Genomic DNA, 24,536 nt, shown 5'->3' on the forward strand with positions numbered 1-24,536 from the left:
AACTTATCAAATAAGGGCAGAGGAAAAGTCTGTGTGATAGCTGAAAAGACGGAAGCTTCATTAAAGATTTAGAATTGTAATTTACTTCAGCTGGATCTTATATGTTTTGTATTCTGATAGTGACACAGATGCACTTACCGAATAATAGATATCCAAAATTGCTAGTTTTTCTGTTTCAGTCTCTTGCAGACTCTGGACCAGTCTCTCTAAAGAACTGGAGAGAAAATTGAAGTTATCAGAGCTGATTAGTCAAAAATTTGATTCAGACTTTTTTAGTTTCCTTTTTGTTTCTTTGTCTACTTGTCGAATTGGATACGCGTGTTACATACATACTTATTTTATGGTTCGTATGCTTTTAAATGAGTAAAATCTAGAGTATGATGATTAGAAGCATGAAACGAAATTTTTAAAATTTTCCGTGCGTCTGATGATCCCTGATAAGAATTCAAGATGGCGTATTTTTACCAAAAATTTCGCAAGAGACTTTTGATCGGTTACCCGATATAATAACATTCTGTACTTACAGTTTGGTGTTTAAACCATTTATGTTGTAATAGTATAAAAATTATGAGCGAAACTCGGTGCTGTCAAGATTCAAATCACACATAAAACCCGAAAAACAAAATGAAATTAACAGAACTCTTGAGATATATTTACCGTAGATCAGCTTTTTTTTTCTACGTTTTTCTGTTTCAAAGAAGTGCATGACAAATTACTTTCAATTGATTTGAAGCTGTTATGATCATGTTACCAGAGCTAAATATTGAAAAAAATGTTTTCTGTATTTAAAAATGTTCACTATCGTAATATTTTTCTTCTACAATTGAAAACCTTGGTTCATGTGTTATATATATTGTAAATGTATGGTTCATAAGCTTTCAAATGAGGTACAACATAAGTTGATTAGAAGCTGAAAGTAAAATAATATTTGAAATACCCGTTGCAACAGAAAGTTTCTACCGAAAATGACGGCTTGCGACAAGATGGTGGGTTTTGCCCAGACATGTGAGAAGCATGTTTTAGACATTTTATTCTTGACATCAAAGTGCACCATTTAGCACCAAAATCATTTATGTTGCAACTAGTTCCGAATCAAATCAAAATTCGGTGTTCGTTGACTGTACTATATATATGTACTACGGTCATAAACTATGAGAAAGCATTCGATTCTGTTTGACATTGGCAGTTATTAACGCGCTTAAATCAAGTGGAGTCAAAGATGCTTACAACATAACATCTGCATACAAGCCAATGCAAATATCCACATATTTATATGTATATACAAAGATCGTAAGAAAAAGTAAATGCGTAAGACAGGGTATTACTATTTCTCCCAAACTTTTTAAGATAATTCAGTAAATATGTCCTTCGATCATTCTATTGAAAGAAAAGGAAAATATAAATGGAGAAAACCTGTCTCATCTAACTTTCGCCGATAACATCGTTTCTTTTGTAAATGTTATCTGTACGATATGACAGAACAACTTAATACCGAGAGCAAGGATATCGGGTTGAAAATTAATATGGAAAAGGTTAAAGTAAAGTTCAACACCTTCACAAGGAAGTCAAGCATTGAATATGAAAACGAGGCATTAGAAGAAATGAATACCTAAATCCATCTAGAATAAAATCCATCTACTGATAGCAACATTAAAGAAGAAATTATCCGACATATTATGTTAGGCTGGAGTGCATTCGACTCGAAGGTACAGCTTCAAATTTAAAAGCCAAAAGCTAAAAGAGTGGGATTTTCAAGGAACGTATTCAGCCTGTTTTGACATATGGATGGGAAATGCGGACACTAAAAAATCATTCACTATCTACAGACTAGCATGTGCATTACGAAGCATGTGCAGATATACGTTAGGAATCTCTCACAAAGATAGAAAAAGTATTACATCACTCAGAATAATGACAGGAGTGACATATTATCAGGAAAACAAATACACTGAGGTGCAGTACTGGACATATTGTAAGATGTGATTAATGACTGACAAAAAAATCTTGATGGACACCAAGGCAAAAGAAGTGACCCATGAAACGTGTGTGTGTGTGTGTGTGTGTGTTGAGTTGACTTGATATCGAGTTTAACGCCCCGTTCAGCAGCGAAGGTATATGAGACGTGGACCTACTAATTAACGTGGAATGTAAACCACATGAGCTCCCACTGGGAATCGAACCCTGGTCTCCCACGACAAAGTTACATCTGTCAGTCTGTGTGTTGGATATATTTGTGGAATTATGTATTGTTTCTGCACTGGGAAACGGAAAGTAAGGTATGGATATTTAGCGAAAGTTTGTTTTCAATAATGTTGGAATTAATTTATGTTCATTGAGGAAGCTGAACTAATAACAGGAAATTATTTTTCGTTCAAGGTTGCTGAAGCTATTGTTGATATTATGATGGCCATTGGTAAAACGATTATAGTTGCATTTAGAGCCTCTAGAACTGTGTTTGATGTTGAAATGGGAAAGCATGGAGTAGCAGAGGTATGTGTTTTGGATAACTAAATATTTTTTTAGCTAATGTTTTACTTCTAAGTTCTAAACACGGCGAACAGCCTACTACATTTTCATACATTACAAATTATCGTTATGCGTATATATTGCAAATAATTAGTTACAAGAACGAAAATAATGGGAAGAATTAACGAGAAAGGTGATAAATAATTGAACTTCATTTGATTAAATAAAAAGTTAAGTTTTCGGTAAAATGTACTATTAGGAATTATAAATCAGAACAGCTTACTACCATATCAGCGGCACTTTATACGAGTTCTTTCGATAATGTTAGTAAGTTCTGAAAAAATAGGCACAGGTCCGAAAACTTATTGCTGTTTAAAACTTGTGCAGGTAGCTGATTCATAGGACTTTTGTCGTTTGGGATTTCTACCATGTTGAACTTGTACATGTTTCATGGAAATGCGGCACACTAGCCCTAAGTAACACACGACCAATAAATGAAATAGTTGCACAAGCCCTAAAGGCACAATCCTAAATAGCTTAAGAAATAAAATTTCTTCTGGAGCTACCATCACATCCATGCCAAGAATATCGTAGAAGCAGTACGTATGAGTATCGAATACCGCCATATTTTATTTAAGTTTGTAGCAGGGATACGCACAGAGGTGAATAGGTTATAACCCAGTATGCATCGTTGAAATTTTGCAGGATCTTTCAAAAGCAATTTAAATTTATAAGAATCTTTAAAAATATATTTAAAATCAGTATCACAATACATGAAAATTTATTCAAGGCCACACCAAGGCTTGGGAGGTGTACACTGGAGTACGAACCATTAAATCGGTTTAGAATCAATAGCTGAGTCGAGTTTTCAACTTCCTATGTTTTAAGTCTTTATCCAACAGCGTGACGACAAAAGACAGAAACTACTATTAACGTAGACTACAAACCACTACATCATATTTAACCCAGTGCAGTTGGAGTGTATAGAGTAGCATTGTCCCACTTTATCGCCTTTTTCGTCTATATTGTCGCCTTTTTAATGACTATATTTTTAATAATTTTCGCCTTAAACAGGCAAATTTTCTGATTTTCATTCAATTAAAGGTCATTTCTACTTATTTCTGGTCAGAAATTAACACGATTCTGGCTAGTTTTCCCATAATAAACAGTGCTCTCATATTTATAAAACAACACTTCGTTTTTATCGGTCGTTGAAAATAAACTAATTTTCCTATTCATTCTTAAAACACGGTTCGTGTCTTTTCTATTTATGAGTGTGACATATCCAAGAAGAAATAGTAAGTTTCACTTGTCGTCGCGAAACTGTGACTAGCCGTTTCTTTATTGGTGCACCGTCAAACAATATTGGTTCGAGCTATCGCTATATTAAACCTAATTAAGGAGAGAATAGAAGGTTTTACTTAGCTTCGCGCCACCATGGCAAATGGTTTCTTTATCGCCGGCCGCCAAACTGAGAGCACTACCTAGATTTCAATGACTTTTCGTCATGCTGCAACAGATCAGAGGTTTCTCCATTCTAAGATTTCGAAATTAATCAACATGATTCACATTGATAGGTTTTGTGACGGCCTTAAATAATTTCGGTAGGCTCGTGATTAATGTGTGTATCAGTTATTATAGGCAATATTTATTAGATGAGACAAAATTATAATTTGTTATACTATTATTAACAATGGAAAAAATAATGTGATGTTTATGGTTTATTAATTGAAGATTTTTGTAAGGAGAAATATATTGAATGTATCAACTTATTGCTATTACATGGAGGAATACCATTACATGCTGTATTCTCAATAAGTCTGAATGTATGATATTTAAACTTTTTCATTATATAATAACAAACATTATTTGTAGAATAATTGGTGCTTCGCAGTATTGCGAATAGGCAAATAAACATGAAGTGCCTATTTTTCCCAATTGTCCTTTTGATAGAACATTAGTTGGGGACCATTAAATTTTAAACTATTTTGCAGCTTTATTTATTGTACTTGTCGATTACTCGGTGCATCATATGTGATTTTGTTTATATGTGATCAGTCTACTTATCACGTCCGTCAATTTCGTTAATAGTTACTTAAATTATTATTGTCATTATTTTGTATTATGCAAGTACAGTATACAAAAACACACTTTTATGCATTTAGTTGGGATTCAAACTCGAAGCCTTCCACGTCGTAGTTACGCGCCTTATTCATTACTCCAGTGAAGCGCTTTTCTGGCGATGGTCTTGTACCTGTATAAATCACACACTTTCTGTTATACACAGCGGACTAATCCTGCCATCAATACAGAACAAACTGAACTGCCATCAATACGGCGACTCATAACGATGCATCAACGTAACGAAACGAAATGCACATTTGCATTAACATTGGTCTTCCGATAGAGGAGACAGAAGATACGTTGTCATTTATTACATATTTAATTCAGACCTGTTTTTACATTAAATTACGTACATTTATCGTATACTGAATTATATTTGAATCTGTTTAATATTTTTCATCAACAATATAGTTTTCTATTCAAAGTAATGGCTACATTAAGAATTGTGCCAACTCGGATGTGAATATTGTTGAATAGAGTTTGTAACTATTTTGGACATTATGTTATACCACACGCAAAGAATACGACCTTGATTCATTAGCTTGGTAAGATACATGCCAATATTTTCACTTAGGCTTATGATAATTCAAAATCTGCATTTGTTTGCGATATATTATTTTGCGTTAAGCGTGTTAGGGCTTGCTTAGACGCAAACTGTTAACATTCATCTATTACTAGTGACGCGTTTTGAAACCAAACGTTTTTATTTATAGCAGAAAAACATGAAACTTTATATATATTTGTGATTACTTGAAGGTCATATTACTGCATTTGAGTTGGTTTATGCATTTGCTATTGAATAGTTAATGTGATTGTAGGCTACTTTATATATGTTTGCATGGAATAAAGTATGATTACCGAACTAAACGTATTGTCATAACACCGGGAATAAAACTATGGACCTATCACAACATAGGTTAACACTTTGTCACTGAACTCCTAAAGATCGGTTTTTATTTTAGCATTGCATACTTATGTCTTATAGAATAATTCCAAAAAATACAGTTCCTTAGAAAGGAATTTGAATAGATACGAAATTTTAAAGGACGACAATGTGAGGAAACGAGAGCACCTCTAAAAAATCCATGTACAACGTGTTCTTTACTTCAAACTTCCCTGGGATCAAATTAGAAATCATTTCATCGAATAAGTGCACTTTCCCACACAAATCATATTAACTATTTTTGTTTGCCCCATTATTTATACGATAAATTATATCTGAATCAAAAATAACGAATGAAATAGCGAGATTAGAATGAGGATACGCAATAAGATGGACTATATGCGTGTGAGTAAACTTGTCACATTTTTAATTTTTAAAAAGTACTATTTGTCGAGAAAAGTAACGTGAAAAACTGTTCGTTTAACCCGTTCCATGGGATGAAAATTACTGTTTTCATCACATAGAAAACCTTGTATACATGTTTGTGAGCGCAAAACCTACTTGGCTGGAGCTAATGGATTACATTTGGGACCCTTTGCATCAGAGGCAGGTTTATTTAACATAATTATTTAATAACACAGGTCGACATGGGTTATGTGGTTTGGAAAGTAAGGGGTTTTCTTTTCTAATTTGGCACCCCTGAACACAAGAATGACATTAGTTTTTTTTCCATCACTCTCGGTTTTCTCTGCACACCTACCCCCTCTCCAACCTATTCAAGGTTATTACCACAAAAACAGTGTGAAATCGCCTTTATAGAGTTTCATTTTTTAAATGTGACAATATCGCTTATATGTAGGGAGGGGAAGGAAAGTGGGAAACTACCACTGAACACTGTCATTGCTGCGTTATCGACTCGGAAATAAACAATGTAGTTTGTATGAGGGCGGCAAGAAGGTGCTTGCGTTACTGATTTCAAGCGGTGTTTTTCGTTTATCTAGAAATTGTTTTTGTTTCGAAGTGCTGTTTGTAAAATATCAGGATGACAGTGTCGTAATAGCCCTGATACATTTTGTTACATATGTGGAGTTTACGTGATAAGTTCAAAACTCCGACAAATATCGGCATTTGTTTGAAAAGCATATTTTGCTTGTTTTGGAATGAAGTTCGGAGACCAGGACAAGTCGTTTGCTCCACACATCGTCTGTCATACATGCGTGGAGCAATTACGGAAGTGGAATGCAGGTATATTGAAAATTTTGAATTTTGCTATTCACATGGTATGGCGTGTGCAGAAAAACCATGTGGATGACTGTTACTACTGTATAACCAACGTAACGGGATTCAACAAGAAAAACATGAACAAAATCGTTTATCCGAACTTAGAATCGGCGATTAGACCTGTGCCTCATGGTCCAGGACTTCCAATCCCCTCTCCACCAACGTCAACGGATAGATGTGAAGTCTCTGAACCGGATATAAGTTTTGAAAGTCGTGATTCTGACGTTTCAGTAGGTGGTAGTGATAGCAACCCGAAACCTCTTAATCAAGCAGAATTAAATAGTTTGGTGAAAAGACTTGGGACTCTCGAAAGACGCAGCACAACTTCTAGGCTCACGTCTCAGCGAAAACAACTTACTTTCACCCGGCACATCTTATTCATTGTACCGAAATCGTGATAAAGACTTCAGAGACCTTTTTGCTGAAAGAGATTCAATGGTGTTCTGCAAAGACATCGTCGGACTGTTGAACAAAATGGGTGTTCATACGTATGATAGAGGTTATTTATAGATTCCTCGAAGAAGAGTTTGAAGGCGGTATTCCTACATATTGGGAACGAACTAGCATCAATTCCAATTGCGTATTCCGTACATTTAAAAGAGTCATACAGTACCATGAAACTACTTCTTGAAAATGTGAAGTTTGAAGAACACCTTTGGCTTGTATGTGGTGACTCCAAGATGATCGGAATACTTCTCGGCCAGCAAACAGGGTACACAAGGATGCCGTGCTATCTGTGTGAGTGGAACAGTAGAGCGTATGATGAACATTGTAGTAGAAGGGAGTGGCCTAACAGGAAAAATCTGCTAGTGGGATCAAAGAACATCGTGAATGAGCATTTGGTGGACCCAAAACGCATTTTATTGCCTCCACTACAAATAAAACTAGGACTCATGAAACAGTTTGTGAAAGTATTGATAAAACAGGGGAGTGCTTCCAATATCTGTGTAGTCAATTCTCAAATCTGTCAGCTGCAAATTGAAGGAAAGCATCTTTAGTGGACCCGATATACATAAGCTGATGTCTGACGAACGCTTCGAAAGTACATTGTAAGAAATAGAAAAGCAAGCTTCGGGAAAGTTTCAAAAATGTTGTGCGACATTTTCTTGGTCAGAATAAGCACCTTGAATATAAGGAGATAGTGGAAGATATGTTACAGAAATTTAAACAATTAGGATGCAAAGTGAGCCTGAAACTACATTTTCTAATGTCACATGTAGACCATTTTCCGGACAATTTGGCTGACACATCTGAGGAACATGGTGAACGGTTCCATCAGGAACTTAAAACTTTGGAACGTCGTTATCAAGGTCATTGGAGAATCAACATGATGTCTGACTACTGCTGGTGCATCACACGTGAAGGAGAAGTCACACACAAGAGGAAGAGTATCAAGCGTTCATTAAGAGGCAAACGTCAACGGAAGTAATACCTCCGTCTGGTAAGTTTGAAACTTTTTACTGTGTATATTGCATAGCATCATGGCTGGATTCTGGAGAAACACCCTGGGGGCATGAGAGAGCATGGGGGCAATTCCTTGAAGGGTGGCAGGGAAAGTAGCTTTCCCTACAATTTTCCCTGCTGCTAGCAAGTACTTGTTTAGCATTAATACTATTATGTCATTTCGAAATGGCTGGGGGGCAATGCCCCCCATGTCCCCGTAAATCCGCCTATGCATAGTATACTCACTATTCTGTATATAAATATCGTTGTTGGAATATTATATGCATCACATGTTGTATTTATAACTATGTAACTTTTTCATACTGCCTCCATCGTCATGCAATAGCTTTCCGATTCCACTGGTTACAGATTATAATGATGATGATGATTGTGAAAAAACCTAACATGGTGTAGGAAAATAGGCTTCATTTGCGTGATCAGCGTACTCGATTTATTCAGAATATCAAATTTTTATGCAATGCCTAGAAAAAAGTGAAGATTTGTCGACCTGTGTAATTTATGAATTATGTTTTGTTATATCGTTTAAGAATGAGAAATTATTTTAAATATACGAAAAATTAGTCCTTATTTCTAAAACGATATGGCTGTTTAACACTACTTTACGCTTATATAGGGTGTTTCAAAACAACACCGACAACTTTTGGGAGGTGATTCCTGGCACCAAAATAAGACGAAAAGTATAGACCAATCTGGGTGCACAAATGCTTCCTTTCGGAGTTATAGGATGCCGAAAACATGAAAAAATGAACTTTAAAGGTCCATAGCTCAAAAACTATGGGACCTAACGTAGTTGGGTCAAGACTTTACTTAGGAACTAATATGTGTTATATCCAAAAATACATGTTTCAGAATCCTAAGGTACTCACGCAACAATTTTCGTGGAGGCAGTTTGGTTACGGGTATATAATCTGAAGTACTCACTAACTACCTCTATAAAAAATGTTGCGGAAGTACTGCAGGATTCTGAAGCATGTATTTTTGGATAGAACATTTATTAGTTTCTTAGTAAAGTTTTGACCCGACTACGATAAGTCTCATAGTTTAGGAGCCATGGAACTTGAAAGTTATTTTTTCACGTTTTCGGCAGCATTTGTGCACCCAGGTTGGTCGATACTTTTGTCTTATCTTGGTTTCAGGAATCACCTCCCAAACGTTGTCGGTGTTGTTTTGAAACTTCCCTGTATGTGTAAATCTATAGTTTTTAATGCTATAAGAATATAATATTATCATGAGTATCTGCTCATTGCATCATCCAATACTAAATCATTGTGTAAACAACAAATATATAATTTCAATTTGCCTGCAGATATATTGAATTTTATTTATCATATTTCTTTTTAGTTAATCGTACTTTTTTACCTCGACTTGATAGCAGCAAAATGTTGATATAAACCGAAAAGTAAAATGAAATATAAAGTTACAAAAGAAAACATATTGTAAATGCACATAATTATTGTTAATTAGTTAATTATACCGGCGTAAGTTAATTTTTACTATTAAACCAAACGTCTTCGTGATTCTAATATTCACTCACAAATTACTAGATGTTGTTAGCTATTTGTCCTCTTATTTGGTGTCTATATTTGTCTTGCTGGCACACACCAGTTTGAAGATTACTGAGCTTTTTTAAATAACTATTAGTTATTAAAAAGCAAAATGTTTCATTCTTACGATTCTAATAGTACGAAAACGATAATAGTCGTCATTAGCCTCCTATCTAACGACAATAGGTTTCACAGTCAATTGACGATCTGAACGTTTGTAAAGCAACTAGTTATCATTAAAAGAAAGACGCAACACACGCGATCCTAATGCTTCATAATCATGCTAATAATTGATTCTAGCTATGCTATCTCCTACCAAACTCTAATAAAATTCGCTAGCATGCAATCCCGTTGGTACCAGCCCACAAGCTTAGAAAACTCCAAGACAATTACAAAACAAAACTTACCGGCCACAACGTTATCTCCGTCCTAATAACTTAGATGTCAGTAACGGGTAAAGCCATTGTAGACAGTGATGTGCCGTAATCTATAATTTTACGTCTACGCGATTGTCTACTGTAATCTATACGTAATCGACATTACACCTTTTCCCACGTAGACTATGTAGACAACCACTATCAAATGTAAGGGACAATTTTGTTGCTCGTTTGTTCATATTTCCTCATTCAGTTGTTTCGCTTCGGTGCAGCGAGCATTTTTGCCGATCCCAAACATTTCAGCATTCTTGCCAATTTGATGTCGAGAACAGAAGCCAAACAACCCCTGCGGGGCTTCCAACCCGTTCCTACTACTACTACATTAGCTGTGGATCTATATAGTACAAGGGCAACGTACTACTACTACATTTGCTGTGGATCTATATAGTACAAGGGCAAACTTATTTTAATGAAAGAAGTTTAATGAATTTTTTTTTAAAATGATCGTTAAATCACTTTTTGAATATTATTTTTAATCTTATTTTAACGAAAGAAGTGTTATAAAAATTTTTAAAAGTAGTAAAAAAAACCGTTCGTAGGCAGGATTTGAACCCACGCCAGACACATTTTTTTTAGTAGCATGTTGCGCTACCCCACTCGCCTACCAGAGCCGACAACATTTTCCGTTTACTTTGTGCTATATGTAGATCATGTCTTGTGATATCGTATCTGTGTCGACCAATCAGATCAGAGGATATCTGAAACGTTTGGGATCCGCAAATATGCGTGCAGCGAAAGATTAGGGAAACGAGTAACATATAAAAAGTAGAGGGAATTATCTAATCTGTATGTTTACTCTGCTCTGCACATACCACTTCCTTAGATTTTCCACTTCGAGCGCTGCTTTTATAATGAAATTTACAAAACTAATTCTCACCTGTGAGCTTTCAGTCTTGAATATGCTGTATTTGCCAATTTTTTCTTGCATATTTTACAAAATGCATAATATTTTTCATTTTCCTTCATCAAGACGAAACTAAGTATTCGAAAGTTACTATCCGCTGGTCTAGGCATTTTATTTTGTACGCAATTTCGCAAGGTAACGACAAAATAAAGCTCCTTTATTGTCCACGATGCCGTATTAAATTACGTGTGTTGACATATTCTACATAGTCTACGTTGTTTATATTGTCTACGCATAGTTGACACGTAAACGTAAACTATCGTTTTTTACGCGTAGACGCACATCTCTGATTGTAGATGACGGAAAGACGCGTTATGAACATTTTTTTTAAAAAAAAGCCCCCTCACTCTGTTAGTCACGATTCAAAAAATCATAAAGAGCTTCATAGCAATAGCTGCTTTTTCTCTGATCTGTTGCAGTAGATGTCACTAGTGTGCTAGTGTATTATTTGGAACCCTGAGACTTGTTAAACAACTATTTCTTAATGAAAAACATCTATTTTTTTGGATTCAACAAAATCGACTGTGAAACTTTTGATCCTAAAAGTTCATAGTCAAAGTATAACTTATCAATACTTCTTATCTGATGTTGACTAACATTTGAAACTTGTAATATATATATAACATAAGTTGCTAATAAGTAGTTTTGAATCCACTATGGTACAATAAGACGATATTATAAAACTCAAATCAATACACTAAGCAAATATTAATCATGTCTAAAATCATATAAAATTCACTGCCTACATTCTCATTTTAAAACAAAACCTGTATAGTCAACTTTCTTGATAAATATTTCTGATAACAGACGCGCAGTATAATAAAGAAAATCTGTAGAGTTGTTCCAGATACTCTCGTGTTAGTATAATACACAAACCAATTTTCTAACTTGAATACAACATTTATGATTCAACAACTTTAATCATCATCCATAGGTAAAATTGTTAATAAAAATACTTCATGTTTCAATATAATCAACGCTTGAAACACGTATGCACCACTCCGATTTATTTGATAACGCTTTTAGAATCGAATATTATATTTAACAAAATAAATTTTAATTCTTACCTTTCAATATTAATTAGTGAATAAATCTGTAAACTAGTTCTAAACTCTCAATGAGCAAATTGGTTATATTAAATCAAATGACGAGTGAAAGGAACAAATGGGAAATAAAATTTGTTCCGCGTAACTGCATAATCGAATTTTAAACATCCAAGGAAATATTAAACGGAATTTATTTGTATCCAGGAGCTAAATTATTTAAAGCGGTAAATAAATACATAATCATATGATAAATTAATATGAAATTATAACATGATCACCTACACTAATTACTGTAAATGTGTTTCAATAAGTGTTTAAAAATGTTCATCATCAAACACATCAAAGGAAACCACGTTAACAAATAGACTTTAATAAACACAAATAATGATCATATAATAAATACGATCATTCTATAATATCACGTAAAATTTGTAAATCCTATCTTCATAAATCAAACTAGAGTATAGATACTATTAGTATACACAATTCTCTGTATATACATATTATATAAAAGGGTTACTCCATGTCCTCGAAATTGTATCAACTGATACTACTATTCAGAGGTATATATAAAAATAATACTTAATTCTACATTGAAAAACATTAAGCAAACATTAGTTCTTTCCTGGTCTAGTAAAATACTGTACAAACTAGTCAATATTTTCTCTAAACTTTTATATAGCTAACAAAATAAACTTACCTTAAATACTCCGTAAATGGCTAAAGAAAAGCATTGTGTTTAAAAAACAGAAAATACAAAAATAAGTTTAGTACTGTATTTTCATATTCTCTTTGTGAAAGTACCTGAGTTAGAATTCCAAACTTAGCGAATTCTTTTAAACAGGTCTGCAAAATAAATGTGTACTTCATATAAATTAATAATTTAAGCTAATATAACAAAGCATAATTCGTAAATTATTAATTATTATCTTAAATAAAGCTCAACAGTAGCTCGCTCGCCTCTGATGCAAAGGTTCCCAAATTGGATCCATCAGCTCCCGCTAAGTAGCCTTTGCGCTGTCAAACACTGTATGCAAGGGTTTCCATGTGATGAGAAAGTAGTTTTCGTCCCACGGTACTTGATTATACCCTATTTTCAAGGTATCTTTTCGAGACAAATAGTACTTTTTTAAAAATAGTAGACGTGACAATCTTCACGTATAGTTCATTTTATTCATGCATCCCTTTCATTCTTATTTCGCCATTTCGTTCTATATTGTTGATTCTCAGTTATAGTGTATCACATAAATAATGGAGTAAACTAGAAAAAATCAATATGGTTTCAGTGACAATCTCTGGCGCAGAAAATGTCTAGATTCATCCCGAACAAGTAAGTTTATAGTAGACAGCACCTTGTACGTGGATTTTCTCGGTGCATTCCCGTTTCTTCGCACATTATCATTCTTTAAACATTCGAACTTATTCAAATTTCTTTCAAAGGAACTGCTTCCTAGTTTTAGGAATTACCCTATAACAGTCTTGGGAAGTAACGTAACGCAAGTAACGCGTTACTTGTAACGCGTTACTGTTTCAGTAACGTTTCCTAGTAACGTGTTACATTTTTTCCAAAGTAACTGTAACGGTAACGCGTTACAAATTTTTAAGTAACGTACCTAGTTTGCGTTACTTTTTCGCGTTACATTTCGGATGAGTAACTACAATATATGTATATTTTTTTCGGAAACAAATGTTTCTTTCCTGTAAGTGAATTTCTCAGAATGGAACAATAGAGCATGAACGATGTCAGTGACCGACAATTCCTGCACCGTTCGCCTTTTCCCGTTTCGCCTTATGACCTCTAGCAATGAAATGACCATGTAAAACCCGTTATCACTTTTCATATTAATGCAAGGCGGAACGGGAAATCTTGATGTGCATTTTCCCGTTTCGCCTTACGAACTTTACGTTGGTAGGCTTGCAAATACAATTTGATTTGTTTATTTACATAAAATATAGTGCCACTTGCTGCTTTTGGAAGATGAGAACAATCTCAGGAAAATCACGTGTACTGATTGCAAGCACCTGGAAGATTTTGTCTTAGATTTTGACAGCTCCAAATCAATACATTCAGTGAGTGAACTACGAGTGCAATGGTACTGGTAGTCTATTTTACTTTGAATGGTGTTGTTTTTATAAAGATGGAGAACGAAAATATTTTATCGTTCGAACATTTGAAAGAATACTTTTTCTTAAAAGCTGAAGATGATGGTGAACACAGTGGCACATTTACTATAGTAAAGTATATAAAATATCTTGCAGAATTTTCACATTTTCAGGCAAAGCCCCACCGAAACAAAATCGTAAGTACGCCACTGCTGAACAGAATTTAAAAGTAAAGTGGTGCCCCGGCGGGAAATATTTATCAACAATTAGGGTGCCATAATTAACGACATTCAGTAAGGGTTTAATATGAATAAACGGTTTTCTGATGAGCAGGCCTACTTTATTGATGTAATGTTGATGGTATGTAATATTAGGGTTCTTTTAGATCAGTTTGCATATCCTAAAGTCCTGTTGATTATAGAGTTTGGAACAAACAGCTTTAAAAAGCATGTATCGATTTTAGAGTTATTGGCAATTTTGATTCACCCCCAGTTCATGTGTTCTCATTTCGTCAGTTGTAGTGTAATGTTTCTCTATATTCTATATTTTTAATTTTACATAGCAACATTGTTATTATTATATAATTAGTTTAGCAGAATAATAATAAACAACCATTTTTTCTAACGCATAGGGTTGGGCATGAGTCAAGCTAAAACTCGACTCGAATCCAAGTCGAGTTTCGAGTCGAGTCAAAAGTAATATTCTCGAGTCGAGTTCGAACCGATACACTGTGTTTGGCGTCGAGTTTCGAGTCGAGTCGAGTTTGATAAGCGGCTCGTTCGTTTTAACTTGTTTTGAAATCATGGGCTGATTACACTGGAAAGCGAAAGCCATGAGAAATGTAAGCTAAGCAGTAATATGGAATACTTTTAGTGTTGCTCACGAGAGGGGACACTGCTCGCATCTCGTTTCATCTCGATAGCGAGACTACAAGAGATTTTTTTATAACAAGCTTAGCTCGGCTCGGCTTAACTAAGCCGATGGCTCGAGCCGCCTCGCTTGGGGTGAACCATCGACTCGAGCTGGCTTGGTTGGGATAAGCCATCTGCTCGGTTCGACTCAACTGAGCGAAGGGCTCTAGCCGACTCGGTTGGGTGAGTTGTTGGCTCAGCTCACTTCTTGGTTTGAGTCGGTAGTGAGTGAGCTGTGAGCCGATCTGCTCGAGTCGTTGACAATTCTAAACCCGGGCCGAGAAGTTTTGAAGATATTTGGCCAGTGCCCTATAACTTTTAACAACGTTTGGCTCGAGCCCTAATACTCAACCTAGACCCTCACCCAAATTCAGAAGCTCGTGAACAATGTCCTTTACTCCTAGACTTCACGACTACCGAGGTTGGCAATCAACTACTTTTTTAGTATTCATATATAAACCGCCTATCTTTCATGTTTATACACAGCGTAATAATAATAATAATAATAATAATAATAATAATAATAATAATAATAATAATAATAATAATAATAGCGGTACTAATAGCAGTACGGAAAACTGAAGTAATAAGATTTTTTCCACATATTCAAAGTTTCGGACCTAAAAGTAACGCGTTAGTAACGCGTTACTTTCGAAGTAAAGTAACAGTTACTTTTTGAGGCAAGTAAAGCGTTACTAACGCGTTACATTTTAAGAGAAAGTAAAGTAACTTGTAACGCGTTACACTTTTACAAGTAACTTACCCAACACTGCCCTATAAGGCATAAGTGTGCACCATTAAAGTAGAAAGAAATCTTTAGGAGTTCAGTGGTAAAGTATTAACCTCTGCTGCAATGAGTTCATAGTTCGATTCCCAGTAGGAGTGATGACAATACCTCTAGTTCGATAATAATAGTTTATTCAATTCATTTATAAGTTTCATGTTTCTTTGCTATAAATAAAAAGGCTCTGGTTTCAAACCCCCTAACTAATAATAAATAAATGACAACATATTGCGTCTAAGCAAGCCCTAACACGTTTAACGCTCAATAATATATCGCAAATAAATACAGATTTGAACTACTGTGAGCTTATGTAAGATATTACGTATGCATCCTTTAAGCTAGTAAACGAAGGTCGTACCCCTCGTGTGTAATACAAGATAAATCTGAATAATAATTACAAACTCTATTCAACAATATTCACGTCCAAGTTGGCGCAATTCTTAATGTGGCCATTATGTTGAATACAAAACTTTACTAAATTACTAGCTGTTATGCCCGTTCTTCGCACGGGTCAGAAAAATATCTATGTTAACAAACTGAACAACGAAAGAACAATTAAACATGTTTAAAATTGGATCTATTTTTTGTGACTGCATATCCGACAACGTAAATGTAGATGTATTGGGATGACTTTAATACTAAACACGGTTTATACTTAATTCAACCATTAACTAACCTAACTTAACCACAATAAAACCATCTACTACTAAACAGAAGAAAAACAACATGAATGTAGACAAAACTATGAATTTTTACGCTAATATCGGTCATTTTCGGTTATTTTTATATGTCTCGGGACCCTCTCACAGGTAACCCTGCCCACATACAATGATGCCTGAGATTGAAAGTCGTCGCTAATGGAAGTGTCATCATTGATCTTAGCAACCACGAAAACTACGGATTTGATACTAATATCGGCCATTTTGAATTATTTTTTCATATCTCGGTAGCCTCCTTTATTGTGGGCCCTGTTCCTTAGCTGCTGGGGGCTTAATTTAAAAGTAAACATTTCTTGAGTTTCTCCATAGATCTCAGCGCCCCGTAAAACTATGGATTTGACACTAATATCGGTTATTCTCGATTATTTTTACGTGTTTCGATAGCCCCCCAGGGGTGCCCCCGACCAGTATCTAATGGTAGCTGAATTTGAACATCATTGCTAATGGAAGTATCACCATTGATCTCAGCGACCGCAAAAACTATGGATTTGACACTGATATCGGTCATTTTCGATTATTTTTGTACGTCTCGATACCCCCCGCATACAATGGTAGCTGAATTTGAGAGTGATCGCTAATGGAAGTATCACCATTGATTTCATCGATCGAGAAAACTATATATTTGACACTAATATCGGTCATTTTGGATTTTGTTTTACATATCTCGATACCCCCCACCGTGAGCTCCGACCCGCATGCAATGGTAGCTGAATTTGATACTCATCGCTAATGGAAGTGTCACCATTGACCTCACCGACCGTGAAAACTATGGATTTGACACTAGCATTGCTAATGATACTGTCACAATTGATCTCAGCGACCGCAAAAGCTGTGGATTTTATACTAATATCGGTCATTTTGGATTATTTTTATCTGTCTCGGTACCCTCTCACCCCGTATACCATGGTAGCTGAATTTGAGTCATTGCTAATGGAAATGTCACAAACGATCTCAGTGTCCGCGAAAACTATGAATTTGACTCTGATACCTGTCATTTTCTACAACTTTTACACGTCCCGGTAAAGGTCCCCCTGAGGCCCCTGGTTCGAAATGTGAAAACTCGCTTCGTCTTGGTCTGGGGCCTGGACCAAGGTACCCGTGACCCAAATTTAGTAACTCTCGGTCCACTCGCCTGGTCCCCAGGACGCACACAGACAGACAGACACAAACAAATTCTTTATTTTATTTATTTTATATTGATGAGAAATATTATATTCAAGTACGGGTCTAGTTACGTATAGGCGCGATTTTGACTCGATTGCTCAATTTATTCCGTATGGATGGCAACAGTAGTTCGCTACGCCATGTAAGGGAAAGTATATGATTCACACTCGCATAAGTCCATCACCAGAAAAGCGCTTCACTAGAATAATGGTTAATGTACGTGACTAACTACAACGTTGGAAGTTCTGAGTTTGAATCCCAATGGAGTTAATAAAATTTTATTTTCGTAATGCATTACTTCGCAAGCTGTAAAATAATACTAATAAAACAATAACTAGAAACTAAATGGGCGGACGTAATACGATTCGTACAATGACCATATACATACAAAATCATACGTGACGGACCAAGTAAATGAATCATACACCAATTATAATTGTAAAGTTCAATCATATTCATTACGGAACAATAGTCTACATTCGTCATGTTCGTCAATGAATATTGTGTATTTATTGATCCACGGTACTGCCTAGCGCCAATCATCCTACCAATAATAAACATCCAATTCTTAATTATATCAATGAACAAGTGTCAATATCATACATTCTCACGTACTGAGAATATAGCATGTAATAATAGTACTCTACGTAAAAGCAATAAGGTGATATATTCAATATACTTTTTCCTTATAAAAATCTTCAATTAATAAGCTATAAATATAATACTATAAAAAATAAAACTTCGTTTCATCTAAATACTATTACTTATATTACCTGATACTCACATTAATCACGATCCTACTGAATTTATTTAAGTTCGTCACAAAACCTGGCAATGTCGTCTAGCCTAGCTGGGAAGTATTAACGTGCCTTCAAGGACATTGTGTAGTATACGCACAATCGAAACCAGCACGCATACGCTCTCACTGGGATTGACAGTACTTTTCAGTGCTGGAGGGTGAAACCTATCATCATCATTGCACCCTATCTGATCATCTCACCTCACTGGACATCTATCAGTTTGATCGATCTTATTGTCTTTTTATCCTGATTACATCTCACACATTATACTGGCTTCGGCCATATCGCAGTCTTCAAGATCCGTGAGATCGATGGAGTCCAAGGGGACCAAACCGAAAACGGGTCCAAATCCTCAAAAGCGATCAGGTGAAGCATTACAATCACAAAGTAAGAAGAAAGAAACTCGATCACTATCTCCTTTTAGTCAAGTATCCGAAAGTGATATAGACGATCAAACTATGGATATTGCTTTAAACCAACATCTTCCAATCTTCAGTTATCTTCTCACCAATGCTGACACCACATACTCTAATCCTAAACATATCCTAATCCAACGTATGTAATACTATCCAACAGCCAATGTATCAGAAATTATATTCACTAGAAACGGAATCATCATCAAATCTCCAGGCAAAAACTTCGCCACTATAATCCGGAACAAAACAGGAGGGTTTCAGATTTTTGGCGACAAAGTCAACATTCAAGCTCTCCCGCAATCCAGAAGAAAAAAACACCACCACCTAGACATCAGCCCATGTACTCAGTAGTGATAAAAGGCGTTCCACCAACCTATTCAGACGAGGAAATCCTTGACGAATTATGACTCGAATGTTAGGAAGTTCATAAATGCATTCGCATCAAGTGTCAATCAAGCTCCACCTATCTTGTACGAATTCTTACAGCATCCAAGGAAACAGAGACGATCTGCTTCAAAACGGTGCCTATATTTATCGCAGACGCCACAGGGTAGAACCATCCCGCACATCCCCTCACTTCCTATACGCTGCAAACGCTGTCCAACATATGCCTCACACCTAACTGAAAACTTCCTGACTCACCCCGCTTTGGCCATTTCAATGAAGACCATAAAATCAGCAACTGCCTCAACCTTAAAAAGCACCCAACCTATGTAATACCTGCCATCAACAACATCCAACGTACAGTTACAGATGCCACGGAAAACCTGCATCACCACCTGACAAACCTGAACTATCACTTCCAATCCGCACTACCGATTCCACTACAACTCCTGCTAACTCCTTACAATAACCAGTAACAGTAGAAAACTTGCTTCACTTCACGACGCTCATTCTACAAAATATCCACCCCTTCTTACGCCCATACATTCTTATGCAAGTCGTTCAAATCGCTCTTGGCCTCCAACTTTCTGTCACTTATCCAGGTCCACATGCTCACTTTTCCATAATATCTACCAAGACAGATCCAGAATGGCCATCTCTATAAATATACAACCTATCATAACTTTTCTCATGATATTAATCACTATGGCAGTCACCTTCCTGTTTCTTAACATTCGATCTCTTGTCACTCACCAAGCAGTTTTTGAACAACTTCTCCGAGACGAAAAAGTACAGGCATTTGCCCTAAATGAAACTTGCCTCACATCTACCAATCACATCCGCCTTCCTCAGTTCCAGTTACAACGTCATAACTATCCTAGACCTTATCAACGAGCAGATGGTGGCACAGCAATTGGAACATATCACACTATTCCTATTCACCCTCATATTTTCCCAAAGCCACATGATCTACCAGCATATTCTATAGTCACACTGTATCTTCGCACAAAAATCGTTACTCTCTGTACCATATATGTCAGACCAGCCCACCCTATTCCTTACGATTTTTTTCAATACATCGACAATACGTTCAGACATTATATAATCATGGCTGACATCAATATTCATAGTCGCCCACAAGCAGACAAACAAGATTTTCAAAACTATATTTCTAATATTCTAGCCGTTGACTACACTGTTAAAAATACTTACTCAAAAATGAGTAAAATTGACCCAAATTTGAGAACATTGTGTTCTCAGAATAGCTCCGAATACATTGTTCTCAAAAGTGAGAATGTGTGGGTGTTCAAAATATAAGAACAATATGGACTCAAATTTGAGTAAGTTTTACTCAGTTTTGAGTAAACATTCTCTTAAAAGTGAGATAAAATATTCTTAAATAAAATGAGAAACTGCTATTTCTCAAAAATAACGAGAACAAATGTTCTCAAAAATGAGAAAGTTAACCGTAAAATGACATGAATGTAATCAACATTGGGAAACTCTTTGTTCAAAAACTAGTAATGCTCTCCTCACAATTGAGAACATGGATACTCAAAAGTGAGTAGAAAAGTATTCGAAATGCTCAAATAGCCGCAAAATTGAGAAACACACGTTCTCAAAAATTGAGAATATTTCCTCTCAAATTTAAGAAAAACTCTTCTCAATAATGAGAAGGGTTTTTTTAAAAAAATGAGTTAAAAAAGCACTCAAAAATGAGATTTTATTAGTATTCAAAAGTGAGAAAAAGTACTTATTCTGCTGCCTTGCTGGCACAGGGAAAGTTTTCTGGAACTATAAAGGTAGATTACTCTCACAGTGCACTGGACAATTTATAGTAAGTACGCCTTCTACACATTAACATTGAAGTTAAAACATTTTCCTCTTAAAAGTTAGAAAATAGAAATAAGTTTTTGAAAAAATACGAGTACTTCAAAAATTACTTCTATTTCCCAGCTTTGAAGATGAAAATGTCTAACATCAATATTAATGTGTAGAAGGCGTACTTACTATAGATTTTTTAGTGCAGTGTGAAATTCATTTACCTTTGCAATTTTGGGGAATTTTTCCCTGTGCCAGCAAGGCAGCAGAATAAATACTCCCTTTCCTATTTTTGAATACTAATATAATCTAATTGTTAAAATAGTAATTTTGAATCTGCAAGGTTACATTTTTATGCTGAGACCTGTTGTTTCCATAAATAGCATAGATGAGAATTTTAATTTAATCAACACACAAGCGCCTTGAAACATAATCATGCGACGTTACACACACAAAAAAATGTATATATATATATATATATATATATATATGTTTCATTTTGATTAAAGGAAAATATGTTTGTACATTGTATTTTTTATTTGTCAAATAAACTAAGTCTATATATTATATACTTCACATACACTCGAATATGTACATTCTTTGGACAAATTCCTATCTCTTATCCAGTATTCAGTTATAATGTTACTCTGACTTCGTAACAAATGTCTTTGATAAGTAAATAATTTGCTAAATACTTGAGCACAATTTTTATAACAACTTACATGAGACAATGAGGGTACATGAACCATCTGAATATGCCTACAAAGTACTATGACAGATGTATGCATTCGTTGGAAAACAGTGTTTATCCACTGCCAATGGACAATATAAACGGCTGTGTTCGAGATCCTCCCAGAAGTTTTTCATTTGCTATAAATGTGTCTATGCCTTCATCTCCCTGACAACAAAAAGATTATGTAATTAGTGACAATAGAAATAAAAATAAAATGAAATATTTATAAGTCTTATTCGTGTATGGCGATATCTCGAATAATATTAGTGCTGCTACGTTCTAATTTGAATTAGTATCAATTGAAATACGATAATATAGACTCTAGTAAAGACAGTAAAGAGAACCACGAAATATTTCTTCAATTAATATTGAAACCAGAAGTTGTAGTAGATCTACCATTTAGTGTTTTAGCAGAGTGATTAGAGTGGAAATGGAATATATTCTATGAATCGATTAAAAAATATACAATGTGAGATTACTGTCTATACTCTATAGTGATTAACGTTAAAATCGGAAATGGTTTAAATCTATCACTACAAGTAGCTGTTGATTGCAGAAAACAATTTTAAAATTATCTTTTGTTGAAGAGTTATCGAGCGGTGTAACGGACGTACTAAGCCAGAGGTGTTTACCCTCGCGAGGATGGCCTTCTCGAGGGCATCCTCACCCTCAAATTCTCAACCATAATGACGCGAGGGCGATGACAAGCTTGGACAGCGAGGGCGAGGGCCAACTGTCACTGTCAGGGCTAGAGCAAGGACAAATTCCCAACACGAAGGCGAGACCGACGGCCAACTCTCTTTGAAGGTGAGGGCGAGGGCCAATTCACTGTGAGAATGAAGGTGAGTGAGGTCGGAGTAAAATGAACACCTATGGTAGTAACATTACAATATTATATATATCCCACTTGCGTGATCCTAATAAACATCAAATGAAAGACTTAAGACCTGACTCGTCTATGACGATCTTTATAATAATAGTAGGGTTGTCACGTTCTGGAAGGATTAATATCAATTGAAATAAGATTATAAAAATAAGGAAATTGAAAGGTAACCAAAAACATTTCGACCTGTTTCATCTATGCAAGACAAGGAAACAATAAACCTGAAAATTAGTCATTTCTGCTTATGTGTGACGAAAAAAAAACGTAAGTGGCGTCTTTTAGCGGAGCTTCCTGAATCAATGCTTGTTCTGCCACACTTAATACATTTACTCAAAGTCGAACAGTTTTAAGAAAGGCTATGAGTCACCAACATAAGTAAAATCCTCTCATCAGTTTCCTTCACTGTTTCCCTTCCAGGAAAAAAAAGAAAGAAACAATGAATCATACCACAAATTCTAATTTATATAAAATTTCACCGTTATTCGATTTCTACTTTTTTTCAGCAATTGTTAAACGAATTACTAAAATGCTTTCAGAACAGTAGCGTAACTAAGAATTCATGCCCCCTCCACCCGCGAAAATGTCAAAAGGGCTCTTACTGTTTCTACGTTCATGGCACACGTAAAATTTATACAATAGTAGTTATTTTTCCATTTAGTCAGACACTACTTGCTAATATACAAAAATTGCACATTATTATTATTATTATTATTATTATTATTATTATTATTATTATTATTATTATTATTATTATTATTAAGCAATTACATCGGACTAAAAAGTTTCTTAAAAGAAATAATTTCTAGGAATTAGGAATTAGATTTCTGGGCTGTCGGCATCTCAGGCCATGTTAGCCCATCCCGTATGAAGGATGACGTCCCTCAGCGAGCCCACTATATTATGAAAGGGAAGGAAGAAAGGATTGAGAAAGGAAGGAAGCAGCCTGGGACCATTATATTAGGTACCTCCATCCCGGCATCTGAATGGTATGAATGAAGGAAACCCAAGAAAGACTTCACTCAAGATGGCAGGTCTGAAAAAGCTGTTACACTCTTTCGGCCGAGTGTCCCCACCAGCAGTCGAACCTGGGACCGCTCACCTCAAAGGCAAGAGCAGAAATAATTTCTTTCTAACGTTCACATTACAACTAACATATGAAAACTCGTCAAAACTTGTGGAACTTGCTCACATATTTCTAAACCGGCGTATTTTTTTTTCGGAGAGTAATTCGCTGACTACAATATCAACGTGGTGCCATTCTTCGCTTTTAGTGCTCAGGATTGGCAAAGGGCTCAAACAATGCCGTAACTTTTGCGGGGGAATGGGGAAACTGCCCTCCCAATTAAGCTTCCAGTTGTTTGATAGGATTGATTTGAGTTAAAACTTTGTTGCTTTGTATGATGTGATGTGAACAGGAACTTATAAATAAAGCTTGGAATAGGTTTACCACATAACAGGAAAAAAAAATTGAAACGAAAATGTGTTCCGAGCCTCATTCAGTAAAATGTGTCCTATTAGAGCCCCAGACAAATTATATATTTAGTAAGGCTTTCAACTGGGTGAAATATTGTCTCATTTAGTTAACTTGTGAAGCACCGTACTATTTTCAAAAGCATTGCAAATAATTTAAGGTGTTTCTGCTGCCCCACTATCTGAACGAAATACATTC

At 35.4% G+C, this 24,536-nt stretch overlaps 1 protein-coding gene across 1 annotated transcript in view; it reads left to right on the forward strand.

The window, feature by feature from the left end:
* The window catches only part of LOC145681565 (uncharacterized), a 222,783-nt gene that overhangs the window by 37,362 nt on the left and 160,885 nt on the right, over window positions 1-24,536 (forward strand). Inside the window, exon 4 of the mRNA XM_081753203.1 lies at window positions 2,377-2,490. Within this exon, the coding sequence (XP_081609329.1) occupies window positions 2,377-2,490 (114 nt within the window). The remainder of the gene's footprint in view (window positions 1-2,376; window positions 2,491-24,536) is intronic.

This window comes from Thermobia domestica, chromosome 3 (assembly GCF_964235325.1).
Source record: "Thermobia domestica chromosome 3, izTheDome1.hap1.1, whole genome shotgun sequence".
NCBI lineage: Eukaryota > Metazoa > Arthropoda > Insecta > Zygentoma > Lepismatidae > Thermobia > Thermobia domestica.